This window comes from Babylonia areolata, chromosome 21 (genome assembly GCF_041734735.1).
Source record: "Babylonia areolata isolate BAREFJ2019XMU chromosome 21, ASM4173473v1, whole genome shotgun sequence".
NCBI classification, from domain to species: domain Eukaryota; kingdom Metazoa; phylum Mollusca; class Gastropoda; order Neogastropoda; family Buccinidae; genus Babylonia; species Babylonia areolata.
The window spans coordinates 55,759,588-55,783,086 of NC_134896.1; the positions used below are offsets into that span (position 1 = coordinate 55,759,588).

Sequence of the window (23,499 nt, forward strand, 5' to 3'; positions counted from 1 at the left end):
TGTCAACACACACTCTCTCTCTCTCTCTCTCTCTCTCTCTCTCTCTCTCTCTCTCTCTCTCTCGTTATATCAGTCAGTGCCCTGTAACTGGATGTGTGCTGTCAACACTCTCTCTCTCTCTCTCTCTCTCTCTCTCTCTCTCTCTCTCTCTCCATCTCTCTCTCTCTCCATCTCTCTCTCTTTCTCTCGTTATATCTCAGTCAGTGCTGTGTAACTGGATGTGTGCTGTCAACACTCTCTCTCTCTCTCTCCCTCGCTCTCTCGTTATATCTCAGTCAGTGCCCTGTAACTGGATGTGTGCTGTCAACACTCTCTCTCTCTCTCTCTCTCTCTCTCTCTCTCTCTCCATCTCTCTCTCTCTCTCTCTTTCTCTCGTTATATCTCAGTCAGTGCCGTGTAACTGGATGTGTGCTGTCAACACTCTCTCTCTCTCTCTCTCTCTCTCTCTCTCTCTCTCTCTCTCTCCCTCGTTATATCTCAGTCAGTGCCATGTAACTGGATGTGTGCTGTCAACACTCTCTCTCTCTCTCTCTCTCTCTCTCTCTCTCTCTCTCTCTGTGTCTCTCGTTATATCTCAGTCAGTGCCATGTAACTGGATGTGTGCTGTCAACTCTCTCTCTCTCTCTCTCCCTCTCTCTCTCTCGTTATATCTCAGTCAGTGCCATGTAACTGGATGTGTGCTGTCAACACTCTCTCTCTCCCTCTCTCCCTCTCGTTATATCTCAGTCAGTGCCCTGTAACTGGATGTATGCTGTCAACACTCTCTCTCCCTCTCTCTCTCTCTCACTCTCCCTCTCTCTCTCTCTTTCTTGTTATATCTCTCACTCATACTCTCTGACTTACACTCTCTCACTCACTTTACCTTACTCACTCACTCGTCTAGTCTAAAATCGAAGTTGTAGATTTATGCTAAACACAGTAATGAACAAAAAAAACCCACATACATTCTAAAGCTAAAGAAGTCCTGAAAAACCTGGGTATGTGTGTGGTGTCTTAGCAGGGACTATTTTGCCTCAGTTACTGTAGTAATGGATAACACTGTGCATGTGCATACAGAGTGTGATATGACCCGCACTTCTCCTGACCATGCTGACCACGTCTGATCCTCCACAGAGTATGTGAGGGAGCTGAAGAAGAAGAAGGAGAAGGACATGGCATCAGCGCCGCAGACAGAGACCTCACACCTGCCCAAGACGTCCTCCCCCCCTGCCACTCGCTGCTCCCCTCGTCTGGCCAGTCAGGGCAGCTCCGCCCCTGCCTCAGCCCCTCAGGTGGACACAGGTGACCAGCGCATAGTCAAGCCCTCCACCCTTACTGCCCCACCCAAGAGGGAAAGGCTTCAGGCCCATGCCGCACCCACGGCAGACCCTCACAGCAGTGCTGAAGATGCAGCAGAAGGCTCATCCCCCGGGGTGGTAACCCGCAGCGGACAGAAGCGCCTGTCACTCAGCAAGCGCAAGTCAGACCAGCAACAGAAGGATGATGGGGTGTCGGCCAGCAAGCAGGCCAGGATGGCTCAGCCAGGTAACTAACTGCTGGGGTCTTGGCTCTCTGTCGGTGAAGGGAAAGGGGTGTTCGACAGTTTGTCATCGTCCATGTTTTCTGAACTGTTATCTTTCTCTCAGTCTCTGTTGTGGTTGTTTTATTTTTTTATAATGGTTCCATACTGATGTCCCTCTCTCTCTCTCTCTCTCTCTCTCTCTCTCTCTCTCTCATTTTTTCTCCCTCCCACTACACCTCTGTCTCTCTCTCTTTTGTTGTTCTGTGTGTGTGTGAGCACCTTCTTCATAGTGCATGTCACAGATTATTTTCTTCTTCTGTCATCTGTGTGTGGTCTTTGAAGTGGATGTAGATCAGCATTGGAAGAATAGTCCACGTATACAATTCTTAATCCTTGAGAAATGAAGTTTTTAGTTTTGAGTTTTATCATTTTATGATTCTGTATAAACGAATCTTTTGCATTTTTGCTTTTCCTAAATCCCATATTTGTGATTTTTGCATATATTTGTGTGACGTGTAAAGTGGTGATGAACAATTTGAAGATAGGTATTATCCTTGTTCTTGATCTGTTTCCCTTAACTCACTCGATACTAACAGCGGGTATTTCCGTTGTCCGTTTCCAACCGGTTTTATACGAACAACGAGTACTGCCGTTCCGACCTTCAAAAATTTCCACAAGTGACGTCGTAACCCGGTGTCACAGACACAGCCATCCAGGTTACAGCCTAATTAGCATAGGTCAACCTCTGACCACTGGAGTGGCTGGCACGTCGCTTGTTGCTGTGCTGTTGAGCTATTTTTGTCGTCACCCAGGCCTTTGTGTTCAGACAAACAACAATGGCGTCGCAACCCAGCACGAGTGGTACACAGAGCAGACAAGGAAGGCGTGTTTACACCCTAAGAGAAGCCGTAGAACTGGTCCAAACTGAAGGATCAGATGTCGAAGATGGTGAAGAAGACGAGGAGAGTGATTTTTTAGCATCCGAGGCGAGTGAAAATGAAAGTTTGTCGGACATCGAACCTGAAGTGGAAGAGCAGAGAGGCGTGGCAAGCGATGCAGGCAGTGACAGTGAAAGAGAGGCAGGCGCACACGGCCTACTGGCTGACCAGAGCATGGACACTTTTCTGAAATTTATGAGCAAAGAGTGGCATGAGGATTTTAGTTTTTTCCCTGCCATACCACCTTACACTGACCAAGAACTGCACGGACTGCAATTACAAGGGATGACTGGCCACGCCCCTATAGACTTTTATGACGCGATATTCGACAACGCGATCATGACGCATATTGTTGAAGAAACGAACCGATATGCCGCTCAGTCCCTTCAACAGAAAGGTGTTCTGCCACCCCACAGTCTCTTTAGGAAGTGGAAGAACACCACAGAGAATGAAATGACTGGATTCTTGGCGATACTTATACACATGGGTCTCGCCCATAAACCACAAGTGGCTGACTACTGGTCAACTAACCCTATCCTGGTATCACCATTTGCTGCCAACATCATGTCCAGGGATAGATTCAATCTACTTCTGGCCATGCTGCATGTCTCGAACAATGAAGAATATATTCCTCGGGGAGAAGAAAACCACAATCCTCTCCACAAAATTCAGCCTGTCTACACCCATCTGCGAGACAGATTCAAGGCCCTCTACATCCCAGAGGAGAACATCTGCCTTGATGAGGCAATGTGCCCATGGAGGGGGAAGCTGAGCTTCAGGGTGTACATGAAGGACAAGCCTGTCAAATGGGGGATCAAGCTATACGAGCTGTGTGAGTCGTCATCAGCTTATGTGTTTGATTTCGAAATTTTTGGTAACGTCCCCAACATCAGCAACAAACCGGTGGATGTGGTAATGAGAATAGCAGAGCCCCTCCTGAATAAAGGCCGGACAGTCTATGTAGACAACTATTACTGCTGCCCTGAGCTGGCGGAGAAGCTGGTGATGCAGGATACTCACTGTGTTGGGACTGTGCGGCCGAACAGGAAGGGTATGCCCAGACAGCTGGTTTCTGCAGCCCCACCACGCGGCCATGTATACGCTTTACGCCAAGGTATGTAGTAATTTTATTTATCATGAGTTTGTTTCCCTATCATAATATGTTCACACAATAATTTATAAATCATACATCCTCCAGGATATACTTTTTTCCACATATGGTTGTGTTACAACTGATATTATGAATATGATCTGTTCATTTGTACTTCATCTACATCACATATACAAATACTGTTGACACATCTGTGGTGTGTGTAAAGGTACACAGGCATTGTTGAGTTTGTGTGTGTGTGTGTGCATTTGTGTGTGTGTGTGTGCATTTGTGTGTGTGTGTGTGCATTTGTGTGTGTGTGTGTGTGTGTGTGTGTTTGTGTGCATTTATGTGTGTTGTGTGTGTGTGTGTGTGCATTTGTGTGTGTGTGTGTGTGTGTGTGTGTGTGTGTGTGTGTTTGTGTGCATTTATGTGTGTTTTGTGTGTGTGTGTGTGTGTGCATTTGTGTGTGTGTGTGTGTGTGTGTGTGTGTGTGTGTGTGTGTGCACATGACTGTGTGTGTGTGCATTTATGTGTGTGTGTGTGTGTGTGTGTGTGTGTGTGCACATGACTGTGTGTGTGTGTGTGTAAGTGTGCATTAGTGGTTGTGGTGGTGGTAGTGGTGTGCGTGGTGTGTGTGTGTTTTCTTTTCCACTGCAACTGTTTCCCTAATTCTCTGTGTACATGTGTTATAGGTGCAGTAGGTGTCCTGAAGTGGATGGACAAGAAGGCAGTGCACCTGATCACCACCAAGATGGACCCAGCTGAGATGGAGGAGGTCACCACAAGGACAGGCAGGAAACTGAAGCCTAAAGCTGTCCAAGACTACATAGTCAACATGGCTGGAGTTGACCGCAGTGACCAGCTCATGGCCTACATGCCGCTCAATCGGAAGACAATGAAGTGGTGGAAAAAATTATTTTTTCACCTCTTCACTCTCTCTCTTATCCAGGCATCCATCCTCCATGACAAGTACCAGAGGAGTCAAGGAGGATCTAGGATGTCCCTGAAAAAGTTCATTGTCATAATTGGCAATGAACTCAATGCCAGATATCAAGCTGGTGTTGCTGCTGACCAAGCCACTGCCCAGGCCGTTGCCCAGGCTGCTGCCCAGGTCATCGCCCAGCCCATTGCCCAGCCTGTTGCCCAGCCTGCTGCCCAGCCCCGTCCTCCAGGACTTGTGCCCACCCCACAGGCTCGCCTTCAAGGTGCACACTTTTCCACTGTTCTTCCTCCACGACCCAGTGGAAAGAAGAACTTCAGGAAATGCCATGTTTGTACTGCACGGCGCAAACGCTATCCTGAGGTCAAATTTCGGGAAAGCCCAAACTGGTGCGCCAAATGTGGTGTAACTTTGTGTGATAAGCTGTGCCAGGGAAGAGACATCACTTGTTTTCAAGTGTATCACACCATTGCAGATTATGCAAATTATTAGAAGAGATTATGTGCTTTTTTTTTTTTTTTTTTTGTTGCTTTTTTTTTTTTCCATGTGTAGACAGCGGCTGTTTTGGATATCAAATAGTGAGGTTTTTGGCCCTATGATTAATGTTAGTGTATTCTTACAGTACAGAAACTTTCAAATGATTACCAGTGTGATGTGTGTGAAAAAATTTTTTTTTTCAAGAACAATATGGATTACCTAGACAAGAAAGATCATCGTAAAGGATACCCCATCTCCATCCAACTACAGAGAGAGTACCACAGACTGAAGAGCTGCTTACTGTGCTTATTCACTATATCAGTAATCATGTCTCCAAATTTCAAGACTGTGTGACATCTCTTTTTCTTTTTTTTCTTTTTTTTTCCAGACCATACTTATACCTACTGTTTTGAAGAATGCCACTTGACAAATTACCAATTAGCAACTTTTATGATATTTATTTTAACTCATTTGTATGATGCAGAAACTCTCAAACAGCCATTTTTTTACACTCTACAGGGTTTGACAATGCAGTTTATGTGGAAAATAACCCTTTTTTCAACAATGCTGTGAATTTCATCACTATGATGTGCAACCACCCTCAATTTTGTTGTCGTAAAAAAGGTAATCCTATTTATCTCTGGCTACAAAAGGTGAACCATAACAGTAAGAGCTTTGAAAAATTGTGCTCTTCTTATTCACTTTATCTGTAATAATGTCTCCAAATTTCAAAATCATGTGTCTTTTATTTTTTTTTTAATGAATTGTTTTCAAACCATACTGATGCCTTGTGTACTAAAGAATGCCGTATGACAAATTGCCAATTGGCCACTTGCATGTTATTTATTTTTGCTCATTTGTATGATGCAGAAACTCTCAAATAGCCATTTTTTTACATTCTACAGGGTTTCTCAAAGTGATTTATGTGGAAAATAACCCTTCTTTCAACAATGCTGTGAATTTCATCACTATGATGTGCAACCACCCTCAATTTTGTTATCGTAAAAAAGGTAATATTATTTATCTCTGGCTACAAAAGGTGAACCATAACAAAAAGAGCTTTGAAAAATTGTGCTCTTCTTATTCACTTTATCTGTATTAATGTCTCCAAATTTCAAAACCATGTGTCTTTTATTTTTTTTTTAATGAATTGTTTTCAAACCATACTGATGCCTTGTGTACTAAAGAATGCCGTATGACAAATTGCCAATTGGCCACTTGCATGTTATTTATTTTTGCTCATTTGTATGATGCAGAAACTCTCAAATAGCCATTTTTTTACATTCTACAGGGTTTCTCAATGTGATTTATGTGGAAAATAACCCTTCTTTCAACAATGCTGTGAATTTCATCACTATGATGTGCAACCACCCTCAATTTTGTTGTCGTAAAAAAGGTAATATTATTTATCTCTGGCTACAAAAGGTGAACCATAACAGTAAGAGCTTTGAAAAATTGTGCTCTTCTTATTCACTTTATCTGTAATAATGTCTCCAAATTTCAAAATCATGTGTCTTTTATTTTTTTTTTAATGAATTGTTTTCAAACCATACTGATGCCTTGTGTACTAAAGAATGCCGTATGACAAATTGCCAATTGGCCACTTGCATGTTATTTATTTTTGCTCATTTGTATGATGCAGAAACTCTCAAATAGCCATTTTTTTACATTCTACAGGGTTTCTCAAAGTGATTTATGTGGAAAATAACCCTTCTTTCAACAATGCTGTGAATTTCATCACTATGATGTGCAACCACCCTCAATTTTGTTATCGTAAAAAAGGTAATATTATTTATCTCTGGCTACAAAAGGTGAACCATAACAGTAAGAGCTTTGAAAAATTGTGCTCTTCTTATTCACTTTATCTGTAATAATGTCTCCAAATTTCAAAATCATGTGTCTTTTATTTTTTTTTTTATGAATTGTTTTCAAACCATACTGATGCCTTGTGTACTAAAGAATGCCGTATGACAAATTGCCAATTGGCCACTTGCATGTTATTTATTTTTGCTCATTTGTATGATGCAGAAACTCTCAAATAGCCATTTTTTTACATTCTACAGGGTTTCTCAATGTGATTTATGTGGAAAATAACCCTTCTTTCAACAATGCTGTGAATTTCATCACTATGATGTGCAACCACCCTCAATTTTGTTGTCGTAAAAAAGGTAATATTATTTATCTCTGGCTACAAAAGGTGAACCATAACAGTAAGAGCTTTGAAAAATTGTGCTCTTCTTATTCACTTTATCTGTAATAATGTCTCCAAATTTCAAAATCATGTGTCTTTTATTTTTTTTTTAATGAATTGTTTTCAAACCATACTGATGCCTTGTGTACTAAAGAATGCCGTATGACAAATTGCCAATTGGCCACTTGCATGTTATTTATTTTTGCTCATTTGTATGATGCAGAAACTCTCAAATAGCCATTTTTTTACATTCTACAGGGTTTCTCAAAGTGATTTATGTGGAAAATAACCCTTCTTTCAACAATGCTGTGAATTTCATCACTATGATGTGCAACCACCCTCAATTTTGTTATCGTAAAAAAGGTAATATTATTTATCTCTGGCTACAAAAGGTGAACCATAACAGTAAGAGCTTTGAAAAATTGTGCTCTTCTTATTCACTTTATCTGTAATAATGTCTCCAAATTTCAAAACCATGTGTCTTTTATTTTTTTTTTTATGAATTGTTTTCAAACCATGCTGATGCCTTATGTACTAAAGAATGCCGTATGACAAATTGCCAATTGGCCACTTGCATGTTATTTATTTTTGCTCATTTGTATGATGCAGAAACTCTCAAATAGCCATTTTTTTACATTCTACAGGGTTTCTCAATGTGATTTATGTGGAAAATAACCCTTCTTTCAACAATGCTGAAAATTTTCCTTCTATGCATTTGGAACCACCCTCAATTTCGTTGTTGTAAAAAAACTATGTTTTATCACTCCAGCTACAAAAAATGAACCATGAAAGTAAGGGCTATGAAACTTAGCACCATGCTTATTCCATTTATCAATAAACATGTCTCAAAATTTCAAGTCATTGTGTTTTGTCATTATTTTTTGGTGATTTTTTAAAAAACCTATACAAACGCCCAGTATCCACAGGAACACGTGATTACAAAAAGCCCAGTATCGAGTGAGTTAAAAGTCATACGATGTGGTTTGAATTGATTATGATCAATCTGTTACTTTCAGTTTGAAATAAAAACAGCTGTAAGTGTGTGTGTGTTCAGTACTGCTTTGAAATGCAGTTGAATTGGTTTGGGTTTATCAAGGAAGTAGTCCTGAGACAGCCCATGTGATAGTCAGAGACGCAAGCCACATTACATGTGTGCAGTGCCTCAGCATGGTGTTGAGCAGAGCTCTGGTCCCTAGAGCGTGTGTGTTATCTGTGTTTTCTGACTCAGAACTGTGGAGTGGGTGGTCTCATTCCCTACAGTCTGTGTCATGTGCGTGGTGTGTGTCATGTGAGTGATGTGTGTGCTTTGTGACTCAAAACTGTGTAGAGTGTGTGGCCTCATTCCCTACAGTCTGTGTGATGTGCGTGATGTGTGTGCTTAGTGACTCAAAACTGTGTAGAGTGTGTGGCCTCATTCCCTACAGTCTGTGTGATGTGCGTGATGTGTGTGCTTAGTGACTCAAAACTGTGTAGAGCAGGTGGTCTCGTTCCCTACAGTCTGTGTCATGTGCATGATGTGTGTCATGTGCGTGATGTGTGTGCTTAGTGACTCAAAACTGTGTAGAGTGGGTGGTCTCCTTCCCTACAGTCTGTGTCATGTGTGTGATGTGTGTCATGTGCGTGATGTGTGTGCTTTGTGACTCAAAACTGTGTGGAGTGGATGGTCTCCTTCCCTACAGTCTGCATCATGTGCGTGGTGTGTGTGCTTTGCACAGAGGCAGTGCCTGGCCCCCCAGCAGCCAGCAGAGCAGCCACCCGGGCGTCCCATCGCCCATCTCGCCTCCAGGCCCCATCCACCAGGTCGGCCCTGCCCACCAGGAGACAGCAGCAGCAGCTGGTAAGATTTTCTTTGGGCTGGGGTCCCCCAGGGTACAAGAACAGATCAATCATTGACTGGCAGAATCTGTCAAATGTGGCGCTTATCTGAAGTGGGTGATTGATACCGTAGTTTGGAAAAAGTCTTTCTCACATTAATGTAAATGTTGCCAGGTATGAGAAAACATGCTTGTGGAACCAAACACAAGTAGATATGCATATATACATGTATACAAGCTTTGAACTGATGTGTGCATATGCATACTTCATCACGTGACCATGCAAACCAAAAAGTACATACACATAACACAGCCACTTTTACATCAAGGAATGATCCGGTGTGTTTTTGTGTCCTGTACATGCCACAAGCAAAAGGGGTGGAAGGGATTTGGGGGGGTGGGAGCACAGACATTTATGGCAAAGCTCCTGGGATGGAAACAACTGAAAGACTTACGCTGTCCAATCTCATGTGTTTGTATGGGATGGGGAAAGGTTGTGGGGCATGTCTTTGTTAGTTGCTGAACCTTGCTCCAGTTCTTTGCTGGAAGCAGGCTACAGCTGTGTGCACAAGAGCTCTGGGCAATGTTGCCAGAGATTAGTGTTCTGTAAGCAAGCACTGGCATGTCACTGAGTGACATAAACACTTTAATCCTGTCTGCCAGGCACATGGTTCAACAGGTTCCTCCACCCTCTAAATCTTTTTTTTTTTTTTTTTTTTTTTTTTTTTTCTGCCCCATCATCTGCACCGTTTCAGTGGCATTACTCCCACGCCGCTCATTTAGATTCCCCCATACACGGCCACACCCAGGTTCATCCGTCGCAGTTCCAGCGTCAGCAGTCCACAGGGAACCATCGATGTTAGGTCGCCTGGAGGCCACACACCAGAGGAGACCCTGCACTGCTGCTGAGTCACTTCGGTCGTGTTCAGTGGTGCCTGTTCTGTTTTAACGTACTTAGGACACCACCTACTAAGCCCCACCCTCTAAATCTTCACTAAGCCCTGGATGACTTAGAGAAAGCAAGAGATGTTTTAAGAGTAATCAGACCTTCATTCTCTTGTTGCCTCTCCCAAAGTGAAGTTCAAAAAATAAACAAGCAAATAAAACCAGTCTTGCATTTGATACTGGCATTCGTTTGTGAATGCAGAAAGGTTGAAACATAGAAGAAGATGGTTCTGTGTTCATTTCGATGTTGAGACCACACATTCTCAGAACTTGAGGACTTCATGCTGAATCCTGGTATGTCTCAGAAGAACAGTGCTGTATGGGAAGGAATTATATCCAAAAAAAATAGTTATACTTATCTGCTGTTGTAATACTAAAAAAAAAAAAAAAAAAAAAATTCTTTTAAATGAATGTTGATTCATTATTTGATTCCAACACACACAAAAAAATTCCACCAGCACACACCCAACGCTTTGTTCACTTACAATGCCTGACTTTGTGCAGGGCAAAGTCAGCACAGTACCTCATTCCACCTCCACCTCCACCACCACCACCACCACCACCACCAAAGGTGCCCCCTCCTCCTCCTCCTCCTCCTCCTCCACCACCATCCCCCCTCGCAGCACCCTGGCTCTCCACACCATCACCAACTCTCCAAAGAAGTCATCGTCGGTGCCGGCAGTCAAAGGTCTGAAGAAGATCCCGGCTCCCTCCAAGCCCCGCTTCTCTCCAGACCTGCCCAGCGCCAAGCCTGCAGCCAGCGCCACGGCCACACGCAGGCCGGGACACAGGCAGCAGGACAAAGTGAACGAGTGCAAGCCCTCTTAGGAAAGGAGCTGTGTGTGTGTGTGACTGAGTGTGAGTGAGGTGCGTGTAGACTGGTGTGGGACAGCACTTTCTGATGGGAACAGTTCACATGTAGGGCGCAGTATCCACGGCCACCCTGTGCTGAGTTCTTCACGGTTCAGTCAAATCTCGGTGACCTCTTGTGCTGACCTTTCCCTCAGACGTTTGGCTGAAGTGGTCCTGAGTGCAGTGAAGACAGGGAGAGCTGTTGATGATGAAGAGAGGACAGTGTGCTGTGCTGAGGGCACTGTTTGGTCATGGAGCTGTCAGTGCCTTCACCAAGGACCACAGACTGTGAGGAGTGACTTGCTGCCCCAGCTGTGTCACTGTGCTGGTCCTCAACACAGGAAATGATCAGTGTCTGCTTCACCTTTGTTGGAGGGAGAGAAAAAAAAGAAGAGAAAGGATGGGGTGTTGTTGGGGTGTGTTGTGGTCATCCAGGTCACTGTGTGTTGTCGTCGTCTTGCTGGCACTGTCTGCCTGGCTTTCAGACAGGGCCCCCACATGCCCTGGACAGTTCCTGGGACTGGACGTGTGGTGCCGACAGCTCTGCCACGCTGACAGTTCAGCCTTGTGTCTGTGGCCATGGTGACCACATCACCCTGTGTACCAGTGACTCTGCAACCGTTCAGTTAACCATTGATCTCTGCCCCAACACCACACTCAGCATTGTTGTGCTGGTTGTTAGTTAACACTTGTGGCAGACCGTGAGTTGGGGAAGACTTGACTTTTATGACAGAGGGAGGGAGGGATGATTGTGATGGTGTCACTGTTGACACTGACACCGTCACATTTCAGGTTTTCTTTGTGCACATGTGTGTGTGTGTGGGCAAGTGAGCAGCTTTAGTGTACATGAATGATGAATTCTTTTTGTAAAGCACCAGGGCTGGGTTGTGTGAGCAATCTTAGAGCTAAGTTTTGCTAAGTGTTAAGAACGTTCCTAACTCGACGCTAAATCCACTGACTAAGGAACATTCTTAAAGCTGAGTAAACCTTGTGCTGTAATATAGTGTAAAGATCACTGATGCAACCCGACCCAGGTGCAGACATTCTGGGTGGACACTCCAGAAATGTTTATAGTTTTGATTACATTGGTTTCAATTTTTCCTGTGTGAAGGGTAGTCAAGAAGGTGTGTGAAGGGTAGTCAAGAAGGTGCCACATACTGCAATGTCATCTGTTCTCAAGCACAAGACGTTAGAGGGCAGGGAGTACATTTATCGCTGTGTCCAGTCCTAGCAAACTTGTCTGATATCGTTAGTTTTATCCGTCCTGCCAGTCTGTTTCAGTTTTTCTCTATTCCATGAATATGTCACAGCATAAATGTTATCATTTTAATGTTCAATCATGAATTTCATTTTAATAGAATTCATTCAGTTCATGGAATAGTACATAAAGCCATTTCATTGTGTGTGAACATGTACTTATTGGTTAACACAGGCCAAGACTCACTTGCCTAAGTAAAAACAATCAAAGATAATGAACAAAACTAGTGTGCCCAACTTCACTGTTCCCCCAACTTCATCAAACTGTACATAGTACACTTTATATTTATAGCCATTCATGTCAATTCTGTGTACTTTCATGTCACTGAGTCATCAGTGTGCGTCCCACACTTCTGGATGTGTTCCATGAATGCTTTTTCTTTTCTTTTGGGTCAGTTTATTCTATCCACGGTCAGCAACTGCATTCCATTATGTGTGGTCAGTCTGTGCTGTCCTGGAGTCTCCATTATCTGTTCTTACCTGCATTGTGTGTCCTGTCTGTTCTGTCCTATGTTGCTCTGTCATGCATTGTCTGTTCTGTCCTATATTGTTCAGTGTTCTGCTGAGCATTGTCTGTTCTTACCTGCATTGTGTGTCCTGTCTGTTCTGTCCTATGTTGCTCTGTCGTGCATTGTCTGTTCTGTCCTATATTGTTCAGTGTTCTGCTGAGCATTGTCTGTTCTGCTCTGTTGTGAATTGTCTGTTCTTACCTGCATTGTGTATCCTGTCTGTTCTGTCCTATCTTCTGTGCATTGTCTGTTCTGCTCTGTTCTCAATTATCTGTTCTTCCCTTCATTGTTTATCCTGTCTGTTCTGTGCATTGTCTGTTCTGCTCTGTTCTCAATTATCTGTTCTTCCCTTCATTGTGTATCCTGTCTGTTCTGTTCTACGTTCTGCTGTGCAGTCTGTTCCTCCGCTCTGTTGTTCAGTCTGTTCTCTTGCCCTGCGATGTTCTGCAATGTGACTTCTGATCTGTCCAGACTCCTAGTGTTCTGTTCTACATTGTCATGTCCACATTGTGTTTTGTCCGTCTGTTTTTTCCCCCAGTCTTTGTCTGGTCTTGCATTCTCTTTGTTCAGTCCATCTTGCAGTGTCACTCTCTGCCTCCCTCTGCCCTGCTTGGCTGTGTCGTGCTGTTTCTTTAGTGGCCTGCTGTGTTCCATTGCTGTGGTGGTAGCCAGACGTCAAAATGGTCACGTTTCTGGAAATCTGTATATTTCTGTTACCTAGAAGTGCTTGTTTTCGAGCTTGTTAACTTTGACATAAATTTAGCGCAATTCTGTCCCACGCTTTTTATCATTTGGTTTGATTTACTACAGCTCAATCCTTATTCAGGCATTTGTTTTTTTTATAAAACTCGTACTGACTGCTGTGTTCTGAATTTTTTTTTTTTGTGAATTCTGTTTATTTTTGTGATTGGTTTAAAATGCACCATTTATATAAGCCCAAGAAAATGAAGTCAGTGTTTTTGACAAATGACAAAAAATTTAGTTAATTTGTGGAATCAAATTCAAAAAGTGACAGTCATTTTTTTTAAGTCTGTTGCCTTTGAGTTAGAATAGGAGCAGAAGACTCATACAGTTGTGTAGTTTGATTTGTTCTGTTTCTTTTTACCAATATATACACACACATCCTGCATACACACAATACAATTCCAAATATTGTGAGACTCATCGGGATACGATTTTTGACTCACTTGTGTAAACAAAGTGGGTCTATGTTTTAACCCGGTGTTCGGTTGTCTGAGTGTGTGTGTCTGTGTGTCCGTGGTAAACTTTAACATTGACATTTTCTCTGCAAATATTTTGTCAGTTGACACCAAATTAAGCATAAAAATAGGAAAAATTCAGTTCTTTCCAGTCATCTTGTTTCAAACAATATTGCGCCTCTGGGATGGGCACAAAAAAAAAAAGAAAAAAAAAAGAAGCCAAATTTATATGCAAACAGCATTTACTGTTATATATTTTTTTTATTCTCTAAACTTGGCACTTTGATCTGATATTCGACACAACAACAAGAGCAGTCATTTTTATCATCTTTTGTTCAAACAGGAACTTCTTTTGCAAAGCATGGAAGTTTTATTTATTTTGCAAACGTTTTGGTGCAGTAGTTAAAAAGGGGAAATTAATCTGTAATTAATGCTAGGGGACTTAATTTGCTTTAAACTGATCTTTCTCATCTTAAACATTACATTTTGAAATTATACTCAATACATAAAAAGCTTGTGTTTTACTCTCAGTGTACAGGGCTTTCACTATGTTCATTCGCCCAAGTGGTCTTTTTCGGAAAATACTAAAATCAATACGAGTGGACTTTACAGATCTATTGGCTGAGCCCTGAAGGTCATGGGCAAAAATCAATTGCGTACACATATTTATACATATTCAAAGCGCGTGCTCATATTCTTCGCGAACGCGAACGACGCCATTTTGTTTCAAGTTGTTGACCTGCCCGTTCAATCCTATATTCAATGGACAATACACGATAACATGTGATGGAAAGTTGGAGAAGGAGACCGTTAAATATTTATTCAGAGAATGATTTGTGAACGCCTTATCAGTTACTGAATTATGCCCCAAACTGCCATAAAAATATCCACAGAATCAGTCGGAATTCACAGTATAAAAAAAATTGTAAACCATGTGAGTTAATACCCTTGAACTGATCATGATGAAACGAAAAAATTTCCAGTCTTGACTTTTCTCAAAATGAAGTCCTTTTCACTTCTAACGACGTTTAGAAGTACTTGTACTTGGCTCTACATGTTATTAGTTTAACGAAATATTAAATTTTCATATCAACTTTAAAACTATAAAACTAGAATGAACATTAAAGAGAAATTGAATCGACCGTGCCGTACTACATTCCCGGTGGGTATAACTAAATTTGTACATCTATCTAGATCTAGAGAAAACAGCTAAATGTTGCAGTGTGATTGCGTCGATAGCCACGTCTCCTTTACCGCGGACTTAAAAAGAATTTTTAATTGCCCTTAAAAGTTTTTTTGAATGCCCAAGATACACCAGAATAATATGATTTAAACAGCGTTCTCACTGCGAATACCGCAATTGATTTATCGCCCTTTAAAAAAGTATGCTAATATATTAAATTTTAGAACATCAGTTAAGAAGCCACGATAGTGTAATGGGTAAGACAGTTTCTTCTCACCCGAACACACGGGGTTCAAATCTGGTTAGGACTTCGGTAAGACAGTTTCTTCTCACCCGAACACGCGGGGTTCGAATCTGGTTAGGGCTTCTTTTTTTTTTTTAACCCGAAGCTTTATAATAAATACAGAACACATTTTAACGATTAGATTTTTTTTTTTTTTTTTTAAGTGTTTCACAAGTGAGTCTTGAAGGCCTTGCCTCTCTTGTTATTCCTTCCGATTAGGATTCTTTCATATTTTTATATACCTCTCCTATTCTCATGAAATAATTTTAGATACATTTTTCATGCTCCATCCCCTGTCATTGGCCAATGCCATAATGATGTATAGTCAAATCAAGTGAAAAACTGATGTTTATGTCACAAAGGTGACGAGAATGTATATCATGCAGTAGATCCTGGACAATGTGCTATTTCATTTCTCTTGTCAACAGAAGAGCGGCATATTCACTGTTCATGGAAGTTCTGATTTGGTTGATCCACTATTGACTATAATCACTGCAAATTTTGCTTGAATGCCTCTCAAGTTCTATCATAAATCATGATGGACATTTTTTTTTTTTTTTTTTTTTTAAGAAATCATCCTCCAGAGCCATGGCAGATTTTTTTCTTAGTTGTGCTGTCCATCTGAAAGGGGAAAAGGGTTGATATGGAGTGTTTTTATGGCGTTTTGGGTGTTGTGTCATTGTGTGCTCTGGTTTCTGTCATCTGGGGTCAGAAGTAGTCTGTGGTCCATGGTGATGCTCCTTCACATGTTCAAGATTTATTTCATCACATGAATATCACATTTCCTCGTGTATTGAATTTTAAACATTTAGGAGAAACTCTTTTCCATGCCTGTTCGTGGCCATTTCTCAGATTATCAATGCACATACAATTTTCTCCTTAAATTCTTGGATTCTTGTAACTTCACATCAGTATCATAAAAGAAACAGTTAATTACACTGCACCTGCATTCATTCCAGAAAACCAAATATTTTTAGTTGCAAGAAACACAAGAGCACACATTCACTGGTACCAGGACAGTTCTGACCCTAGTCTTTCGCTTTCGATGTGTCCTGAGCTGGCGGTTATTTTTTTCTGTCCTGGTATGCCTGTTGGATACATGTGTACATGTTTCCTTGCAGCTATCATGCTGGTCAGTTACAGTGCCATGTATGCTTGGGACACCATGTTTTGTATGTACAGAGCTACAGCATTCAGTGATGCCAACTGCAGCAATTTGTGTTTTGTTACGACCGGTCACACATTTGTTATGCCATTGTAATTGTTCCAACACAGTGCTTAGCTTCTTCCCCTGCACAACTACTCTTTTGCTGTGTAACTATAATGTAGGCTTTGTACTGGGTATATTTTCTCTTTTTAATGGGTGTGAAAGTAATAATATAATTGTGTTCCAAGGTAAGCAGTGATCTATTCACCAAAACAACTGGTGAAGGTGGTGGTAGGAATGTCGAAGAAGGGGAACTAGAACAGTAACAAAACAGGTACCGGACAAATGAAGTATCCACAATCACATGTCCATTCCTGTGACGTGCGATTCCTGTCAGATACATTGATCACTCACTATATACGACTATTTGCTCAGAGAGAACCTTGACAGTAGTACACAACTGCCTCAGGTTGTTACCACAATTAGGGACACAGTTTGGTCATCGACTGAAAAAAAATTGGTACAAGACTTTGTTGATGTAGTGTTTGTTCATAATGCTTGTCTACATACACTACAGCTGTAGACACACTATCCGGTTAGGTTGGGGGGGGGTGTCTCAACTGTCTTGTTCTGTATTGGCGTTTGGCTTTTAAAACCAATTTGAAAATGCTCAGTGTGTAAATTGGAGTAGGGTCTTGCCATGTACATGGCAGCATGTATAATGTTACTACACATTTACAGTATTAACTTCTTTTTTTTTTTCTTTTTTATGTCTTTACTGATCAAGCTCACATTTAGCTCACTGGTCATTTCTCATTTCTTCTCTGGGTGTAGTTGTTATTTCCCCCCAAATTTTGAGTGGATCTCTCACAAAATCAATGAATAACAGCTCGTCTCGGTGAAAATTGTAAGTGGCAACCTGTTTGTCAGTGAGGGGAGATAGTCACTGTCTCTCATGGATGACAATGAAATGAAGTCTCAGAACTACAAGGTCAAAGGGGTGTAGACTGCAGGATTGAAGGACATATGTTGCTTTTTGTCTTTATTTGGTGACTTGTAGGAAGTGCAAACTTGTGGGTAACTGAGAGGGTTTGTTGAGAGAATGTGGTGTTGACTGTTGGCATTGTTTGGAGCTGATGTGTTGACTGTTGGCATTGTTTGGAGCTGATGTATGATATCCGTAATTGCAAGCAGCTTTCTCTTTATTGGACTAAAACCAAAATCAGTTTTACAAAAGGCAGCCATGATATAATTTGCTTTGGAGGTGGTGTGTTGGTAGTCTGGAAATGGAGGAACGGGAACAGTTTATGCTGTCATCATCATTTCCTGTTTTGACTGTGGACACAGAGGAATAGGCTTTACTCATGTGTTGCTGGTCTGTTTACATACAGCACATCATTTATGGACAACATGGCTAGACATGTAATTCAATGGGAGTATCATTTGAATTAACAGTTTACCAAGATAGTATTAGCGCAAAATCAATGCACATCTGATCTACACACACAAAGAGAAAATGCATACTGGTACCTCATAAAAATTTGCAAGACACCACATATATGTATTCAGACAGTGTGTGTGTGAATGTGGGGCAGGGTCTCAATAGACTGAACATTTGTTTTAATAAACAAAAGGCAAGAATATTGGAGTTCAATAGAACTGAACTCCGTCTCATCAGTGTCATAATGGTGGTATAGCTTTTATCAGAGATGTGGAAAAATGTATGAAGTCTCTGTTATTTATGATTTGTATCATGGATTATTTGTCATATGCAGAGGTCATTGTTATAGTAATACTGGTGATCAGAACAGGGTCACTTGTTTGAGATAATGCATTAATTATATCAGGGTGATACATGTATGTTCTGAAAATGGGTGTACTGAAAGTAATCGGTTCGATGTTTTGTAAATGCTCAATGCTTTGTCATGTGGAACAAAAGAGGAATTCTGATTACTGAAAAAATACCATTTTCAGTTTTTGTTTTGTTTGTTTCATGTTTCTGAGAACTGAAGTTAATGTCAATTATGATTAGAAAACGCTTTGCATTTGATTTGCTATTTCAGTTGTGTCATTTTCATCATTGTTCTGTCATCTTCAGCTATATTTTCAATACAACCCTTTTACTTTTTTCTGATGCTGGCTTTTCTTTTCTGTGAGCATGGGCTGTGTGAGAGAGAGAGAGAAAGCATCGCAGATCCCTGCACAGCCACTCTTTCTGATGTCTCCAGTGTCATCAAACTGGAATAGAGTTTTCTTCAGAGTTTTGCCCACAACATGTATCATTTTATTTCTGTTGTCCTGTGTGTGCTGGGGGAGAGCAAGGGATGGGATCCAGGACTATGAATACTCTCGCCCAAAAAGGCTATCACCAGCCAAGGCCTAACGCAGAGTGTGCACATGGATCCTGGGGGCCTTTCTTCAGATGGCCATCACTTTGTCTTGAAACCCCCTCGATTCCATCAAATGAGTGGTAATGAAGGGTGTTCACTTTTCCTTCTGCATTCATATTAACTGACTTTTCTACAAAATTAAAACCTGAACCCTTTCCAGGTTTTGAAGCAGGTTTGCCCAGCAGTCAGTCAATCACTGGTACATTGATCAACACGAACGCCACAACACAGACCACTATTTGATGCTCAGTGTGATGTGAGGTTCCCAGCAGTGTGAAGTGACTATGTTTCTCTGGCATCATGCAGTGAGGTTCCCTGCAGTGTGAAGTGACTATGTTCCCTGCAGTGTGAAGTGACTATGTTCCCTGCAGTGTGAAGTGACTATGTTTCTCTGGCATCATGCAGTGAGGTTCCCAGCAGTGTGAAGTGACTGTTTCTCTGGCATCATGCAGTGAGGTTCCCTGCAGTGTGAAGTGACTATGTTTCTCTGGAATCATGCTTTGAGGTTCCCAGCAGTGTGAAGTGACTGTTTCTCTGGCATCATGCTGTGAGGTTCCCTGCAGTGTGAAGTGACTGTTTCTCTGGCATCATGCAGTGAGGTTCCCTGCAGTGTGAAGTGACTATGTTTCTCTGGCATCATGCAGTGAGGTTCCCTGCAGTGTGAAGTGACTATGTTCCCTGCAGTGTGAAGTGACTATGTTTCTCTGGCATCATGCAGTGAGGTTCCCAGCAGTGTGAAGTGACTATGTTCCCTGCAGTGTGAAGTGACTATGTTTCTCTGGCATCATGCAGTGAGGTTCCCTGCAGTGTGAAGTGACTATGTTTCTCTGGCATCATGCAGTGAGGTTCCCAGCAGTGTGAAGTGACTGTTTCTCTGGCATCATGCAGTGAGGTTCCCTGCAGTGTGAAGTGACTGTTTCTCTGGCATCATGCAGTGAGGTTCCCTGCAGTGAGGTTCCCTGCAGTGTGAAGTGACTGTTTCTCTGGCATCATGCAGTGAGGTTCCCTGCAGTGTGAAGTGACTATGTTCCCTGCAGTGTGAAGTGACTATGTTCCCAGCAGTGTGAAGTGACTATGTTTCTCTGGCATCATGCAGTGAGGTTCCCAGCAGTGTGAAGTTACTATGTTTCTCTGACATCACACTGAGGTTTCCATGCAGCCATCACAGAGGTTTCCAGCAGTGTGAAGTGACTATGATTCTCTGGCATCCTGCAGCGACGTCTGTGAGGTCTCCAGTTGGTCAGTGACGGCGGCACTGGGGGAGAGCGGGTTGCTGCAGTCGTCCAGTGGGGAAGGGTGGTTGCTGGACCTGGGGCGGGGGTAGCGCCAGCTGTTCTGCACCTCCCGCAGTTCAGGCGTGTCCAGGGCCTGAGCACCTCTCAGGGCCTCCAGGTGGGACTGCCGTCTGTTTGCGGACAGCATCAACAGGTCCCTGCAAGCCAGAAACACACAGCATGCACCTGGACTACATTGTGTTGCATTTCACTTTTTTTTTTGTCACAACAGATTTCTCTGTGTGAAATTCGTGCTCCTCTCTTTCTTGTCACAACAGATTTCTCTGTGTGAAATTCATGCTGCTCTCCCCAGGGAGAGCGCATCTTTACACTGAGAGCACCACCCGTTCTTTTGTTGGTTTTTTCCTGCCTGCAGTTGGTTTTTTTATATTTGTTTTCCTATCGAAGTGGATTTTTCTACAGAATTTTGCCTGGAACAACCCTTTTGTTGCTGTGGGTTCTTTTACGTGCGCTAAGTGCATGCTGCACACGGGACCTCGGTTTATCATCTCATCCGAATGACTAGCGCCCAGACCACCACTCAAGGTCTAGTGGAGGGGGAGAAAATATTGGTGACTGTGCCAGAATTCAAACTAGTGTGATTAGATTCCCTCGCTTCCTAGGCGGACGTATTACCTGTAGGCCACCACTCTACCATTGGCAGCCAACACCGTTTCTGTGCTCCCTGGTTCAAACGCTCTGAAGTTTGGAGGAAGAAGGCAGAATGGTAAAGACGCTTTTAAGCCAATACAGTGTCCGTAAGGGTCCAGGTTTGATTTCCTGCTCTCGCCCTTTCTCCCACGTTTGACGATAAAATCACACTGAACATCTAGTCATTCAGATGAAATGATAAACCAAGGTCCCATGTGTGCAACACATCACTTGGCACACCGAAAAAGAACCCATGGAGTGATGGCCTAGGGGTACCGCGTCCGCCTAGGAAGCGAGAGAATTTGAGCGCGCTGGTTCGAATCACGGGCTCAGCCGCCGATATTTTCTCCCCCTCCACTAGACCTTGAGCAGTGGTCTGGATGCTAGTCATTCGGATGAGACGATAAACCGAGGTCCCATGTGCAGCATGCACTTAGCGCACGTAAAGAACCCACAGCAACAAAGGGGTTGTTCCTGGCAAAATTCTGTAGGAAAATCCACTTCAATAGGAAAAACAAATAAAAGTGCACGCAGGAAAAAATACAAAAAAATGGGTGGCGCTGTAGTATAGCGACGCGCTCTCCCTGGGGAGAGCAGCCCGAATTTCACACAGAGAAATCTGTTGTGATAAAAAGAAATACAAATACAAACAAATACAAAGTGCTGTCCACTGGCAAGATTCTGTCGAAGAAATCCACTCTTATAGGTACACAAATATGTATGCATACACTCAAGGCCTGACTAGCCCTGCTGTGAGGCATCTGCTTAGCAGATGTATAGCGTATATGGATTTGTCCACATGCAGTGACGTCTCCTTGAGAAACTGAAACAACGCTGGCCGCCGCTGTTTCTGCGTCTCAGGATACTACACTTGGAACAAGCTCTTTCTTTCGCTTCAACAATCTCCGCACTCAGCTCTTTCAAGTCGGACCTCCTTCTTCTTCTTCTTCTTCTGCGTTCACTCGTATGCACACAAGTGGGCTTTTACGTGTATGACCGTTTTTACCCCGCCATGTAGGCAGCCATAATCCGTTTTCGGGGGTGTGCATGCTGGGTATGTTCTTGTTTCCATAACCCACCGAACGCTGACATGGATTACAGGATCTTTAACGTGCGTATTTGATCTTGTGCTTGTATATACACACGAAGGGGGTTCAGGCACTAGCAGGTCTGCACATATGTTGACCTGGGAGATCATAAAAATCTCCACCCTTTACCCACCATGCGCCGTCACCGTGATTCGAACCCAGGGACCCTCAGATGACAGTCCAACGCTTTAACCACTCGGCTATTGCGCCCGTCAAGTCGGACCTTCAGACCAACCTCTTTGCAAAACAGCTCTCCCCTTCCCTCCCACTTACCGGTCTACAGTTTCTCTAGCTTTCTGTTCACATGACTGAGTTTTGTCTTTCACCCCTCGGATTCATTTACATATACGTGTGTGAATGACTGGTGTCAAAGCGCTTTGATTTGTCTCTGCCACGATAAAGTGCTATGTGAATACTTGTAAACATCATATCTATTATCATAATAAATTAAGACTTTAAACATTAAAGCAAAATGGAACAAAAAAGACAACTATAAAAATGAATAATAAAAAAAAAAAAAAAAAAAAACAGGCCTCATTCAGCAAACTTGCACACACATACACACAAAAGACTTACTACATGAGCATGAACAGCTCATAAGGTTTTTCTGTAATAAATATACATGCGTATGCACAGATGCCAACGGTTACGATTTCGCCGTATTTTGTTACCCTCGATCGCAGTTTGTTGCGACGTTACGCTGACAACAAATTGTTCCAATGAGTTCATTTTCAACCTCACAGCATGGTCACATGCTTTCTGTTTTATAACATTACCCAGACGTTCTAGAACTATCGATCACAAGGCCAGGGCAGTCACTACTAACCTTGGTCTCACGTGTGCGTGTTAACATTGAAACAGCATCGAGTGGACCAATCAGCTTAACCCTTTGAGCCCGGAGTTCCTGAGCAATTTTAACCCTTCTGCCTGAGCTCCTGAGCCAAAATTTGCAAATAATTGGTATTTAATGTGTCACGGCAGATATAAAAAGAGTGCCCTGACCACCGCTTTAGCAGTGGTAGAGAAAAATGACATAATGCCTAGCCACCGGTTGAGCGGTGCATAAACACTTGTGTCTTGTTTTGCTGTTGGTTGACTTATATTGAAATCGATCTTTTTTATCCAAAGCACATGCACAAAACACAGTGAAAAGGTGCGGCCATGTTGGTACTACGTTCGCTGACGTCAGAATATTACAGTTTTTTCTGACTGGCTCTTCAATATAAGTCGACCAATTGCAAAACACGACACAAGTGTTTACATACCGCTCAACCAGTGGCTAGGCATTATGTCATTTTTCTCTACCACCAGTAAAGCGGTGGTCAGGGCTCAAAGGGTTAATCGTAGCAGTTACACCGTGTTGTAGGTAGGCCCAAGTGTTTGTATGCCTTGTAGATAAAATGTACATTTGCTATGTGGCTCGGAGTCTGGTGTTCCTACCAAACTGAAAATGTTCCAACCATATTTCCTGATTGTTCCTACAAACACTAGACAGGGGTTGGCATCTCTGTGTAAGACGTTGACACGTCTCCTTGTGACGACTCACTTGAGCAAGAAGCGACGGTGAAGGTCCCTGTGCACACTCTGCTTCAGCCGGGACACGCGGTGCGGGTCCGACACTTTGCCTGACTTCTGGAACATGCAGCCATGGAAACCATCATAAACATCCAGATACACACGTACCTCTTCCTTCCTGGGCCAGCATTTCCACTTTCACTCAAATGACAATTATAAACATGCACACAAGCATGTCTTTGATCATGGGCT

The 23,499-nt window shown here is 42.6% G+C and overlaps 2 protein-coding genes across 2 annotated transcripts in view; one reads left to right on the forward strand and one right to left on the reverse strand.

Moving 5' to 3' along the window:
* Positions 1 to 15,219, forward strand: part of LOC143295960 (uncharacterized) — a 26,475-nt gene extending 11,256 nt beyond the window's left edge. The window contains exons 5-7 of the mRNA XM_076607668.1: positions 1,114 to 1,524; positions 8,856 to 8,977; positions 10,404 to 15,219. Coding sequence (XP_076463783.1) covers positions 1,114 to 1,524; positions 8,856 to 8,977; positions 10,404 to 10,727 — 857 coding nt within the window. The 3' untranslated portion in view covers positions 10,728 to 15,219. The remainder of the gene's footprint in view (positions 1 to 1,113; positions 1,525 to 8,855; positions 8,978 to 10,403) is intronic.
* A 3,085-nt stretch (positions 15,220 to 18,304) lies between these two features.
* LOC143296661 (uncharacterized) overlaps positions 18,305 to 23,499 on the reverse strand; it is a 28,455-nt gene continuing 23,260 nt past the window's right edge. Inside the window, exons 14-15 of the mRNA XM_076608691.1 lie at positions 23,279 to 23,364; positions 18,305 to 20,151 (exon numbers count right to left, since the gene is read on the reverse strand). Of these exons, the coding sequence (XP_076464806.1) occupies positions 19,911 to 20,151; positions 23,279 to 23,364 (327 nt within the window). The 3' untranslated portion in view covers positions 18,305 to 19,910. The remainder of the gene's footprint in view (positions 20,152 to 23,278; positions 23,365 to 23,499) is intronic.